Raw genomic sequence first — 13,404 nt, 5'->3', positions numbered from 1 at the left:
CGATATATGTCATGAACTCATGACTCATGAGGCAGTGGCTGGATATACCGATTCAAACCTAAAACAAAGTAGATAGAAAATAGCCAGTAATCAGCATATATTAATTAATCATAAAGAGTTCAATTAAAACCATAATTACCAATCATATATTGGTTGCCGGTTGCCACTTGCCCATGTATATTAACCCAATATTTTCAAACGGGCAAGTCCAATGGGCTATGTTTTCACCGAACGGCGTCGTTCCGTTGTTTTTTCGATTAATAACATTAGAGACCACCGTCCACCACCATGTCCCTCCTCTGTAGTCTGTACACTGTCCACCGTAACGTATGTCGAAACTTCTCCGGTTGTCAGTCTTATAGAAGTCTTCTCCCAAACACGCAGAGGAAGTTCAGACCATAAAACTTTCTGTTCATCGTTATCTCACTTCAACTTACCCAATTTCGTTCAACAGTTTCCACACGCTACCTTTCCTTTCAAAGCCCTAAATGTTCCCTCCAGTTTCTTGCCTTCTTCCTTATCGGACGTATTCGACGCTCGTTCATCATCAGACCTGTTTTCCCTTTAATTAGGTTAGTCTTTAATCTTTTTCGTGTTGGCATTTTCAAGCTTTAAAATGAAGTTGCTGTTGTTGTGTTGTCGATTGCCACTTTTCAGTTAGGGGTTTGCCATGGTGCGCTGTAACAATTTGGGCAAAAAGTTTGATAATTTTTGTTTGTTTGACGATTTCGACAGTTAATGGAAACTTGTGAATGATTGCCATATTTGTTCAAACTAAACTAATTTTGCAATTCTGTCGTGTTTATATGATACGCAATTGACGTTTCTGTAACGAAAAATCACATGCTTCAATCTTTTATATTGAAATCGTTTTTGGTTAGAGACACAAGTTCAGATTATTAGGGTTTTCCCTTTACTTATTCTCTTTAAAGTTTAAAGCAACTTAACTACTTTCATCTGTTTGTACCCTACAATAAGAAATAAGCAATCAAACATGACCAATGTTCAATATCTGATATCTGTCTATTTCAGTGGTTATTCATTCAGATTACAAGAATAAATCTAAGATTGTTTTTGTTGTGAAGGTAGATTGTCTTTCAGAAGTTTTCTTATTATCATTAGCTGGAAAGAGGTCTGTTAGAAATAATGGGAAGTACATTTAATCCACAAATATTGATGGAGAAGCTGGCTAAGCTCAATAGTTCACAGCAGAGCATTGAGAGTATCCTACTTAAATGTATTTGCACAAATATATTTGTCTTAATATTCATAATTGTTATATAAGTTTTTTAGTTACCTGGTGGAGTTATTTATTTATTTATTTTGTGGGAATTAATAGTTGCTCAATGAGGGACTAGGGAAGGGGAATTTAGAACAAGATCTTTTTCCATTTTCTGGTCTTCTTTCAAACATTATCTACTTTAAAGTTTCATTATCTTGGAAAACTTAAAAAGGGTTTCCCTAGGGTTTAGGGTTTAAGGTTTAGGAATGGAATGAACAAAAAACAAGCAAGGTAATGGAATTAGTGATTACCCTTCATTATCTGGTTTGGGTTGTTTGAAGGAATGGAATGAGTCATTCAAACATATTATTTGTTAAGTACAATTAGAAAACTAAATGAAATTAAATTGATAAATATAGGAAAAATGTTATTTTATATAAATAAACTTAATTAAATAAAGACGTGTTTGTTAATAATTATACAAATTACATATACGCAACTTTCTTGTTGTTTGAAATTTTGAAATATCTACTATATGTATTTTAATTAGTCAAAAAAGTTTATTTATCTCTTATTTTTTTTTATCAAAATATAAAGAATTAAATAAAACTAAATACCATGAAATCTTATTACAAGATTCTTATAAAAAGTTAAAAACTAACTCTAGTTATTTTTAAAAAATAACAAAAGATACTTGAATTGAAGTTTTGAAATTTATTAAAAGCATTGTTGTTGTTGAAGATTATATATATTAATTATTTATAATCATAATATATCATTTCATCCCATCAAGGAAAGAAAAAAAAAACACTCCAGAGTCCATTCATGAGGAATGTTCCATTCCATTCCATATGGCATACAAATAGGATTTTTTTTTTCTTCATTACATTGTAATGCTCCATTCCATTCCCTGTTGAAATACTGCATACCAAACACTACCTTTTGTTGATCAACGAGGATGGAATTGGAGAAGAATGAAATTGTGATGTTTTGCCTTAAGTATGACATATAGCTTTGTCATATTGGTGTATATTTCACATGAACAAGGCAAAAGAAGTTGTTGAAACATGGGCAAAACAATTCCGATGTTCCCCACGTGACCAACGCTTAGCTTTTCTTTATCTCGCAAATGATATACTGCAAAATAGTAGGCGAAAGGGTTCCGAGTTTGTTGGGGAGTTCTGGAAAGTTCTTCCGGATGCACTTCATGATGTCATGGATAACACCGATGATTCCGGAAAAAATGCCGCTTTACGCCTGGTATGTTGCTTCTATTTTATGCTCAAATTTTTTCAAACTTTAAATGCCTTTTTTTTTTTACTTAATTGGCTTAATGGGTTAAGCACTTAATATGGAGAGCCATATATGGTTGTTTCTTTTTTACTTAATTTGGACAGAATAACTTAATGGGTTAAGCCAAAAGATTCGGCTTAATGTATTCGGATACTTACCCTTTTCGTATTTGTTCTTAGTTCTCCCTTCCTTGTTTTAAGAATGATAATTTTTAAACTGTTTTCTTGTACATTTTTGAATAATAAAAACAGTATTAATCATACACACATATTCTTACAATTGTATATGATTAATACTGTCTTTTTTTTTTTTTTTTTTTTTTCAAATATGTAAAAGAAGACAGTTTAAAAATTAGCATTCTTAAAGTCACGAAGGGGGAACATGATAGGAGTTGGGAGGAAAAAAGAACTAAGAGGAAATTGTATTGATTAAATACTTTTCATCCGATTTTAATGAAATTAAATAATAAGATTATAAAATATTTAACTAACTAATAAGATGATAAAAATGTGAAATATTTTTATAACATATTCATCTTTGAATTACATAATTTTCAACAAGTAAAAAAGTTATTGTTCGTAATTAGTTTTAAAGCTGAAGTCATTTATGATCAAAGCTAATTCAAAACCGTTATAACTCAACATATTAGATAGAGTTGAAATTTTTGCTCAATCAAAACAATTCTTAACTATTATGTTCTTTTTAAAATATCATTAATGTTATGATTAAATCTCGGGTTCAATTTGAGTTACTAATCGTATTTTGATTGAATATAAGAACATTTGCATTATAATTTATAGAAAATAATATGCGACTCTTAACAGTTCCCAAAAACAATCATTTCTATACGGAAGGGTAAAATGGTCATTTACTAAGATTCAGATAGTTCTTTCGGTCTAAAAATGAAATAGTCTATATGTATACATCACTTTATCCACACATACAACATTACCAATTCAACCACCTTATCCATACAAGACTTAATAAAAATAAGAATTAAAAATAAGAATCAAGCCCTAAAATTGATATTTCTTTTTATATTTTATATTTTCTATTTTCATATTTTCATTTGCCTACAAGCAGGTCAAAATTTGGGAAGAAAGAAAAGTTTTTGGGTCGCAGGGGCAAATTCTGAAAGAACTTGTTGGAAGACATGTAGAAAGTAGTAACAGAAATGAGAAGCACTCGGGGTTAAAATTGGTATTTTGCATGTTCCTCTCTTCCTCTGTGTTTCTGTATAAATATTTTGTTCTTTTTTATGTTTGAGGATAAGATTTGTTGTTTATTCGTATGTGGTCAGCAACAGTCAGCTGGAAATGCATTGGATAAGATAGTGTCAGGGTATCAAATTATTTATGGTGGTCAACTTGATGAAGATGCTATGATTAGCAAATGCAAAAATACCATTACCTGCATTGAAAAAGTGGAGCAAGAAATCCGTGGTGATGTTAGATCTGGTATGTTCTTGCGTATGCTATTTACTATATATATATATATATATATATATATATATATATATATATATATATATATATATATATATATGCTTTTATAATTTATGGTTTAACCGTTGTAAGATAGTGCCATGTTAGGCATACATTTAATCACATAGGTGATACGTAACCAATGAAAAGCCCTGTAATTTATTCCTAATCATAATTGATGACAAAAGGCCCTATAAATCATTTTTTTACAACCTAATTTAAAAGATAAACCAAATTTGAAATTAAATAAAGATAACTAATAGTTTGCAATAAGGATAAAAAGATAAATTCTAAGGGCGTGTTTGGCAAAACTAGTTGGAACTAGAAGCTGTAGTTATGTTATTTATGCAAAAGTGTTTGGAAAAAGTAGCTGTTGGCTTTTAAAAATGTGTAAAATTGGTTAAAAACTAAAAGCTAAAAGCTCCAAAAAGTTAAAAACCCCCTAAATCTACTTGAAGTAGCTTTTGGATTCATGAGTTTTTTGTTTAAAATAAAAGCTAAAAGCCCCTGCTGTCAAATGAAGGTTTTTTTTTTCTTAAAAGCTAAAAGATAAAAGCTCCAAAAACTCCATGCCAAACACAACATAAATAAATAATTATTATTTGGTTGCTTGATATGCATGCGTAAAAATTGTGCAGGCGTATCATTATTACCGGAAACAAGCACCTTGTCCTCAAGGTGGAAATCCGGGTTATGCAGCTAAATATTGCTGAAATTGTTTGGCATCTCCAAGCTCTTCATAATTTTCCTTCTTCAGCTACTAACAAAATTTGGAGCATTCTACCGGCACATTGATGCCTTACCGTGAACCTTTCATCACATTGGAAACATAACCCTTTCACCCTGTGTCTTGTAATTATGTCTCCATCAACCTTCGAACTCGCCCCTAAGTTGGCCACTAGAAGTAACACCAGTATCCACCAACCCCTTTCCCCGATCGTGAAAGACCCCTACTCACTCACTTTTCATCTAACATGATTGCTATCCTCATAGCATGAGTTAGGCTTCCCGGTTGTGTGACCGATTGAAGCTATGGTTTCAAACCCTTTATAACAGTTCCCTCTAAAGTCTGCTACAGTAATTCTACCGGTTGTCATAACCAACACTTCTGTGAACAGTAACATCATGAATAGTAATGATTAGCTCATAATCGTATTGCTACGATACCAATTTGATACGAACCTACGTAACCAATGAAACGCCTTGTAAATCAAGACATTGGATATCTCCCAAAGTCCAAAGACTCGAAATTAATTTATTCCTAATCATAAATGATAACCCTAATTTAAAATTAAATAAAAGATAACTATTAATTTGAAATAACGATAAAATGATAAATTGTTAATAAATAATTATTATTTTTGTTGCTTCCAACTCTGTACACTCGCCCAAATTGCGGACGTATCAATAGGTATAGGCGTTGATAAACATAGAGTTTATAACTACAACTCTCTAGATGCAACTTTTCACCGAAGCAAATCTCAAATGAATTTGATACATGTAAAATATAACCAGATGGTCATATGGAAGCATTCCCCATGATTTATTAAATACTCTCATGTATCCAAACATCTTTTGGTTTCAAAGTCAAGTCATGATTTATAACCAGATGGTTATATGGAAGCAATCCCATGATTTATTCCGCTTTTAGTTCATCTCTTAAGTCCAAACTTAAGGTTGATTCAATAATCCATTTATTACACTCCAAACTCTTATCATATTACATGAATGCAAAAGTATCATGGAAAAACATAAACATGTTCTTATCTTGATTCATTAGTTGAGTGGTTAAATTGGCAAAGTTCCTTTGCAATGGTCATTTGACTTTTGTTTAGACTACAAGCATGAAACACACACACACACACTCTAAAAATCACCTTTAAAACAACAAATGGTTTCTAAAATTGTGAAGAACGCAAAAACTGATACTTTCTCTCTTTTTATCAAATATACATGGTGTTTGATACTAATCTTAGGGACATTTGATATTCGTTTGACTTGGCTGGACTAGTCCAGTCAGATGTATATGTTTGACTTGGTCTGGTAAAACATCTGACCTACCTAGTCACAAACATCTGACTCGGTCCTAGAAGGATTACTAGCCAACTCGGTCCTAGAAGGATTACTAGCCAACTCGGTCCTTTCACATACGCCTCCATTCGAACGAACATGTTCCTCCAAACGTCGCCTCCCTTCGTGATTTCCTTGCTTCGTCGACGCCGACGCCTTCCTCCGCCTTGACGTCGCCTTTCTGAGGTGAGCAAAACCTTTTTTTCCTTCTCTGAATAGATGTTGAAAATTGTTTGGTGTTTTTGCGACATGAAGTATTATTGTTGATTTGCCTAATTGGTTGATTGATGTATTATATACATGAAGTATTAAACATTGTTAATTTGGTTAATTAGTTGATTGGTATATTTGTTAATGAAGTATTAAACATTGTTGTTTAGTAAGTTTTTGCCCCTTTAAAGTAGCAGTACTTGAAAACTAATTGGTTTTTATTGGATCTTTTATTCTAGACATGACAGAATAGAGACGTAGAATTAGAGTTAGTTGGAAGTTGGAATGTGTGGATAAAACTTTTCTCGAAGTATGTTTACACGAACTAACAATTAACGATCGAGTGGGTAGTGGCTTAAAAGGAAGCTCATAGAAAGTAGTAGCAGAAAAACGGAAAAACGATCATAATTTTATAGTTGACCAAAAACAAATGAAAAATCGATATGACTACTTAAAAAGAAAGTACGCTGTTTGGTTGAAACTGAAAAACAAAACCATGAATCTTTATAATCCGATAACAATTAACATACACTTTCAATATTAGTGATGAATAATGGTATGCGGGGGCGAAGGTACACTTTTGTTTTTTTTAAATTTGATTATTTTATTTTAGTAGTTTGATAATATTTATAAAATTTTCAAATAATTGCACAAGTTTGTAGATAAATTGAGAAATGCGTCTCTCATTTGCCCTAATCTTTGTACTCAATTGTTTGATTGGGTGACCTCGGCCGACGTTCACAGTTGGGGGACATCTTCAACACTTCATTATCCTGCCAAAGAAGGTGCCAAAGAAGGTACTAAGAAGGTACTGATCATGTTCGGTGGTGCACTCAGATGGAAACCCAAGTCTCAGAAAAGCCCCCATATACAAATAGAGAATCTTTTGGTCGTCAAAAAACAATGAATGAAAACGAAATGACAAAGAAGTTCCGTCGAAACACTTTAGATGAAGACTTAAGAGAAGTTGGGTAGGAATTATCAAAGTTGCAAAGTCGTTGATGGAAAGAAATAATATTAAGAATGAGATGATCGCATGTATGGAGAAGTTGGAAAAAATGGTGTGGGGAATTTGATCCAAAATATAAAACGACTCTTTTGCTATTCGGTGAAAGTGTCGATATTTGAAAAGTTTGGTTACAACTTGTGCCGTCTTGTTGTCGGTTATGGGTAAGAAATGCGAGAAGAAAGTTTGGAGCATTGAGATTGCTTTTGGATCTTTTTGCATGAGTTTAATTTACTTTTAAATTAGTTTTGTATGACTTTCACAATCTATTTTGGATGACTTTTAAATCCATAATATTCAAAAGTAATCCAAAAGTAACCATAACATAACATATAAATCCATAACATAACATTTAAGTCATCCACAAAAAATCCTAGAAGTCATACAAATGTCATCTAAATTTCAACCAAATTTAACTTGAAAAGTAAACAAAAAGTCATACAAAAAGATCTTGAAAGTCATACAAAAGTCATCTAAAAGTAAACCCAAATTCATGTAAAAAAAGATCCAAAAGCAATCCGAATGATCCAAACTTCTTTCCCGCATTTCTCATCTATGACTTGCAACACGATGGCTCAATGCGTAATCAAACTTTTCTAATATCGACATTTCTACTGAATAGCAAAACAAGTCGTTTCGTCTTTTGGATCAGATTCTCTGTGGCTCCATTTTTTCCACCTTCTCCATACACGCGACCATATCATTGTCAATATTTTTTTCCACCAAGGACTTCACAATTTTGATAATTTCCTTCTGAATTTCTCTCAAGTCTTCATTTAATGTGTTTCCACGAACTTCTTTGCCATTTCATTTTCCTCTCTTGTTTTTTGATTGACCATATGATTCTTCACGTGCATATGGAGGCTTTGTTGAGGCTTGGGTTTCCATCTGAGTGCACCGAACATTAAATCATGCTTAGTAAATTCTTCAGTGTGATAAGGGAGTGTAGAAGATGGCATCCAATTGTGAACGCCAAGTCAAGGTACAATTAGGTACAAAGGGCAGAGCAAGGGATGAACACATTTCTTAATTTGTCTACAAGCTTGTTTGAAAATTATAAATATTATCAAACTACAAAAACAAAATAATCATATTTAAAAAAAAAGAATACCTTTGCCTTTGAATTCCATTATTCAACACTCATATAGAAAATGTTTGTTATAGGATTATAAAGATTTCCGGTTTTGTTTTTCAGTTTCAACCAAAAAACGTGCTTTGCTTTTAAGAAGTCATATCATTTTTTCATTTGTTTTTGGTCAACTATAAAATCATGATTGTTTTTTAGTTTTTCGGCTACTACTTTCCATAGGCTTCCGTTTAAGCCGTTACCCTTTCGACCGTTAATTGTTAGTTCGTGTATACATGCTTCAAGAAAAAGTTCCGTCCACACATCCCAACTTCCAACTAACTCTAGGTCTCTTTTTTGTTATGTTTAAAAACCAATTAGTTTTCAAAGACTGTTACTTTCAAAGACCAAAAATTAACCAAACAACAATGTTTAATACTTTATGTAAGCTAATACATCATTCAACCAATTAACCAAACCAACAACATTAAATACTTCATGCAGCTAATACACCAATTAGCCAAATCAACAACCTTTAATACTTCATATAGCAAAAATTAACCAAACAAGTTTAAAAAAGAAGAAACAGTTTATTGGCAAAAATAACACAAAACAATTTTCTGAATCTATTCACAAAAAGAAAAAAAGAGAGGAGGTTTTGCTCACCAGAGGAAGACTACGGCATCGGCGCAAGGAAATGGCGAAGCGATGTGACACATGTGTTTGCGATTGGAGGCGTTTTGTTATGTCGATGGTATTATGGCAGAGAGCAAAAAATGTGAAAGGACCGAGTTATAGCTAATAATCCTTCTAGGACCGAGTCAGACCAGGTCAAATGTTTTACTTACCAAAATCAAACATGCTAACCGGACCAGTCAGACACGGATATCAAGCTCCCCCTGATTTACATGTTTTTATGAGCATTTTCTCCATTTTACACATTTGACCCTTTCCTTTCACTTCAAACTTCCCATACACAAACAATATCAATATACAATATCCTATCTTAGAATCTTAACACTTATCATGCAATGCATATCAAACACCCCCTGATTTACATGTTTTTACACATTTTCTCCATGTTATGTTGTATTGATTTTTCTGTCTTTTTTTTTTTTGTTCTTTTTCTGTCCCCTGTCCTAATGGGAAAAAATCAGCACAAGTTAATGGGTTGGGTGTTGTGGAAGAGCTCAAGGGGCATCATGCTACATTGAGAGATTGTATTGAGCATCTTTTATCAGTAGAATCATCTAGAATTAATCTTGTTTCTTATCTGCGGGAGGCTCTTCAGGAGCAGGTATATCGGTATCCAAAATCTCTTATCCTTTTGAATTTTTATAATGGCTAAATGCAAGAAATAACAATACACTTTCTTTTATATGTGTATTATATAACATCCTACTTTTGTTTGTTTCTAATACAACATTGTATGTTCAGTTCTTTTCTTATTAAGACATTGTGCTTTGAACAATCTAAACCAAATGTCCTATGAAAAATCTACCCAATTTTAGAAATGAAATGCCATGGATTTTTCAAAGTAGAATGCTGTAGTAATCAAATATCTGAAAGTACATTGCTTTTTCTTGCACTTTACCTTTTTTTTTATAGTTTATGGTGTTTCTGAGAGAGGAATGCTGTGGTTTTCTTGTTCTCAGGAAATGAAGCTGGATCAAATCCGAAATGAACTCAAGGTACAATCTATATATTTGTATGGAAATTGGTCTTTAATTAGTGATTATTGGTGCTTTCTTCTAATCATAATCAAATCCCAAAAGCTTTTTGACACCTTCATGAAGATCAAACATACATATGATATTACCAAAATTTTTAGAAACTGAAACATCTAGTTAATTGATTTAGACTAAATTATGGATTTGGTCCCTGTGCCCATGAAAGGAATCTGTTTGCAATTTTGTTCTTATTTTATGGTTTATAACACTGTTGATTTCATCTTCTTCCTCAACAAAATCTAAATTAAAATCAAAATTCAACCACCAAAACTGCAAAAAGACCACATTTTTGACCTAAACCAAAAAAAAGAAAAAGAGAAAAAGCTCAAGGACAAAATTTGTAACTTAGTCAATGATTTATTATTAAGTTCAGAATAATATTACATAAATCGTCCCTGTAGTATCGTTGTGGACATCATCCCCAAAAAGTTCCAGACAAATTTGCAAAAATGGTCCCTATGGGTTGTCATTTTCTTTGGGTAAATAAATTAAAACCGATGAAAGAAAATTGAAAAATAATAATATAAAGGGCAGATTAGTCATTTTAAGTTTGACAGGGACCAAATATGCAACAAAAACCTGCAAAAGGACCATATCTGCAATTTTGACAAGATTTGGACTTTATCCAAAGAAAATGACAAACCACAGGGACCATTTTTGCAAATTTGTGAATATTATTACATGGACTGGTTGTTGAAAATATATTTTTGCATGTATTTTGTCCTTGTCTGTAACTTATCTGCCCTGTGGTTCAGTCCATGTAAATGACAAGGGTAAATTTGTCATTTTACACACACATAACGGCTGGACCTTTAAGTTTGACACTCGATGAGGTCGAGGACAATATCGATAATTTCTACTATTCCATATACACCAATTTCTTTAATTTCTTTTTATTATAATTGTTATACTTATTTAAGTAAGTTCGCCCCATTTTCATGTTTTCAGGCTGCACATACACAATCAGAAAAAACCGATAATTTCTGCCGCCAGTTAATGAATCCCGGTGCCACCAAATTACTCCCGGAGCAGACCACAACCACCACCACCACCACCACTAAACCCCACAATTACATTCCCGGAACCGGAGAACAGTCTGCAGCGGTAATCTACACACGCCAAACTCCGATCACCGAGGAGGAAGCCACCAAATCTGCCGCCGCCGAAGTGGCGGCAAAGCTCACCGCCTCCACATCATCCGCCGAGATGCTCTCTTACGTCCTCTCTTCCTTAGCATCCGAGGGCGTTAGCGTAAATTCCGCTACAGAATCCTCCTCAAACAACCACCCTCCCGAAAAACGAGCCAAGATCGAGACAACCGACCACCACCACCAACCACCGCCACCATCATCTCTGCCACCTCCGCTACCTATGCCGCCAATGCAAGCTTACCCGCTGCCGCCGTTCATGGTGGCGGTACCGTATAGCTATAACCAGCAAGCACCACCGCCTTTGCCGGGGTATCCCACCGTTGGGCCGCTAATCAACAGTGGTTCTTCATACACACCGGCGGTGGTGCCGCCGCCACCTGGCGGTTACCATAATTATCAAATGGAAGGTGGGTACACTAGCCAACCGATGGCACCTATGTCTAGACAGTAGAATTGACTTCGCGTATGTAATTGTAGTGTAAACGTGTTGGATAGTGGTTGGAGAATTTGTTACATTAGAAGGTTGATTTTCGCACATTGTTTGTGTACAAATGTTATATACTTGTAACTTGTAAGGATAGTTTTTGCTACTAGATTTTGAAGAAAATACCCAACTTATTAATTTATATTTACTTAGAGTTACTTATTTTCTAAATTAACTAGTGTAAAGTAGTTCTAATGTGGATTTTTTTAATTGATATAAGGTTCTTGACAACATGATATGTTGGACACAATCTATTTTGCAGAAGTTAAATATAAAAAAAAGTACAAATAAAGTATTGAATTAAAAGTTGTGAAAAGTGAGCATGGTGTGTAGAACTTTTTACCCGTGACATGAGCACAACCAAAATACAACCAAAAGACAAAGAAAGAGGAATTAACCATGCTTTTTGACCACAGCCGCCTGAAGACATTGCTTTTTACGTCTAGTCTATTGTACTCTCATAAACCAAAAGAAAAAAAAAAAACAATAACAAAATATATTTTGATCATAAAATATAAATAGATTGGATTAAAATGGTTTTTGTATGAGTAAAAACATTTTAGGGATAGTAAACCTTACCAACATGTTTATAAGTTAGTTATCAGACCCACAAACCATAAATGACCTTAATGATGTTATGTGTTCTAATTATTAAATGAACTAAAAATAACTCAAATCAATGATCATAAACATGTTTTATAAAAAATCATAAATGATTATATGAGTGGAAATATGATTCCTTTTGGAATATGATAAGAGCTTTAGCATATTGGATCTGAACTCCTGTAGTCTTGCAAAACGTAAAGCATGAAGTTTCCCCATTCAAGCGAGATTAACAAAAGAGATGCACACAAACGTTGAAGTGAAGGTTTAATTTAATGTCTTGAATGCAGGTTTTTGGCCAGAGATGAGTGAAGCAACACATGTATCAGGTTGGTTGGTCATGAGTGTCTCCTATGTGGCTGTCGATGAGAGTGTTTGAGTCATGACATTGTTCACTTTTGGTTTGGGCATTTCACGTTTATTAATGGAATATTTATATTCACAAAATATACAGTGTTATGATATGGCTTATATTATACATATTTTCTGGGCTATATCAGATACATTTATGGATATTGAGATGTCTTTATTTTATCTTGTGTGTTTAATCAAGGAACCTTATGTGTTTTAGCTTGAATCTCATTATTTATTGTTGAGTTTGCATGAGCTAGATGAGCAATCTGATTATGTGGCTTGAATCGTGGTTGTCCAAGACCATTGGTAATTGTGACTAGAGATGGTATATGCCAGGGTTATGTTAACAAGATATGAACTTTAATAAGTAAGCATTGCATTAGATGACCATTCCGTGCACCGATTGATCTAGATGACCATTGAAGATCTTTCACCAGATTAAATCTCACTTGATATGAACTAGAACCTGATAAGAGGGAAAACTAATTTACATGACCATTGTGATTGGAATACCTAGAATCATTAGGATTTGTGAACGAACTTAGGGAATAAATCAACATAGGAATTAGTAAACAAGAAACTAATATCCATTGCACTTAACAGAAATCAACCACAATTGAAGGATACAGTTAAATCTAAATATGAGTACCTTCAGTAACTTGTTTCCAATTAGTTTTCCATGTTTTGTAACACCTGTTTCTCGAAATGGTTTAACTAAATACTTAACGGGG

The 13,404-nt window shown here is 33.3% G+C and overlaps 1 protein-coding gene across 3 annotated transcripts; it reads left to right on the top strand.

Moving 5' to 3' along the window:
- The first annotated feature begins 248 nt into the window (after nucleotides 1-248).
- On the top strand, nucleotides 249-11,858 carry LOC145167256 (uncharacterized). 3 transcript variants are annotated; one of them, XM_079086391.1, is made up of 8 exons: nucleotides 249-572; nucleotides 1,086-1,222; nucleotides 2,235-2,482; nucleotides 3,599-3,715; nucleotides 3,822-3,972; nucleotides 9,509-9,648; nucleotides 10,007-10,042; nucleotides 11,030-11,858. In XM_079086391.1, the coding sequence occupies exons 2-8, from the start codon at nucleotides 1,147-1,149 to the stop codon at nucleotides 11,681-11,683; spliced, it is 1,422 nt and encodes a 473-aa protein (XP_078942517.1). In that variant the 5' UTR covers nucleotides 249-572; nucleotides 1,086-1,146; the 3' UTR covers nucleotides 11,684-11,858. The 3 variants fall into 3 exon arrangements, with proteins under 3 accessions (XP_078942517.1, XP_078942516.1, XP_078942515.1); XM_079086390.1 differs by having other exon boundaries at nucleotides 252-572; nucleotides 1,090-1,222; nucleotides 3,816-3,972; XM_079086389.1 differs by having other exon boundaries at nucleotides 253-572; nucleotides 3,816-3,972.
- The last annotated feature ends 1,546 nt before the right edge of the window (nucleotides 11,859-13,404 follow it).

Source organism: Lactuca virosa, chromosome 3, assembly GCF_052849685.1.
Source record: "Lactuca virosa cultivar CGN04683 chromosome 3, Lactuca_virosa_CGN04683_v6, whole genome shotgun sequence".
NCBI lineage: Eukaryota > Viridiplantae > Streptophyta > Magnoliopsida > Asterales > Asteraceae > Lactuca > Lactuca virosa.
The sequence above is the reverse complement of the archived record's forward strand: the minus strand, read 5'-3'. Positions and strand labels throughout refer to the sequence as shown.

Excerpts from the sequence above, each read along its gene's own strand:
- LOC145167256 (XM_079086390.1), top strand. The coding sequence starts at position 1,147 with ATGGGAAGTACATTTAATCCACAAATATTGATGGAGAAGCTGGCTAAG. Across the intron at positions 1,223-2,234 it reads TTCACAGCAGAGCATTGAGA|CTTTGTCATATTGGTGTATA; the intron begins GTATCCTACTTA and ends TATGACATATAG. Across the intron at positions 9,649-10,006 it reads GGGAGGCTCTTCAGGAGCAG|GAAATGAAGCTGGATCAAAT; the intron begins GTATATCGGTAT and ends TCTTGTTCTCAG.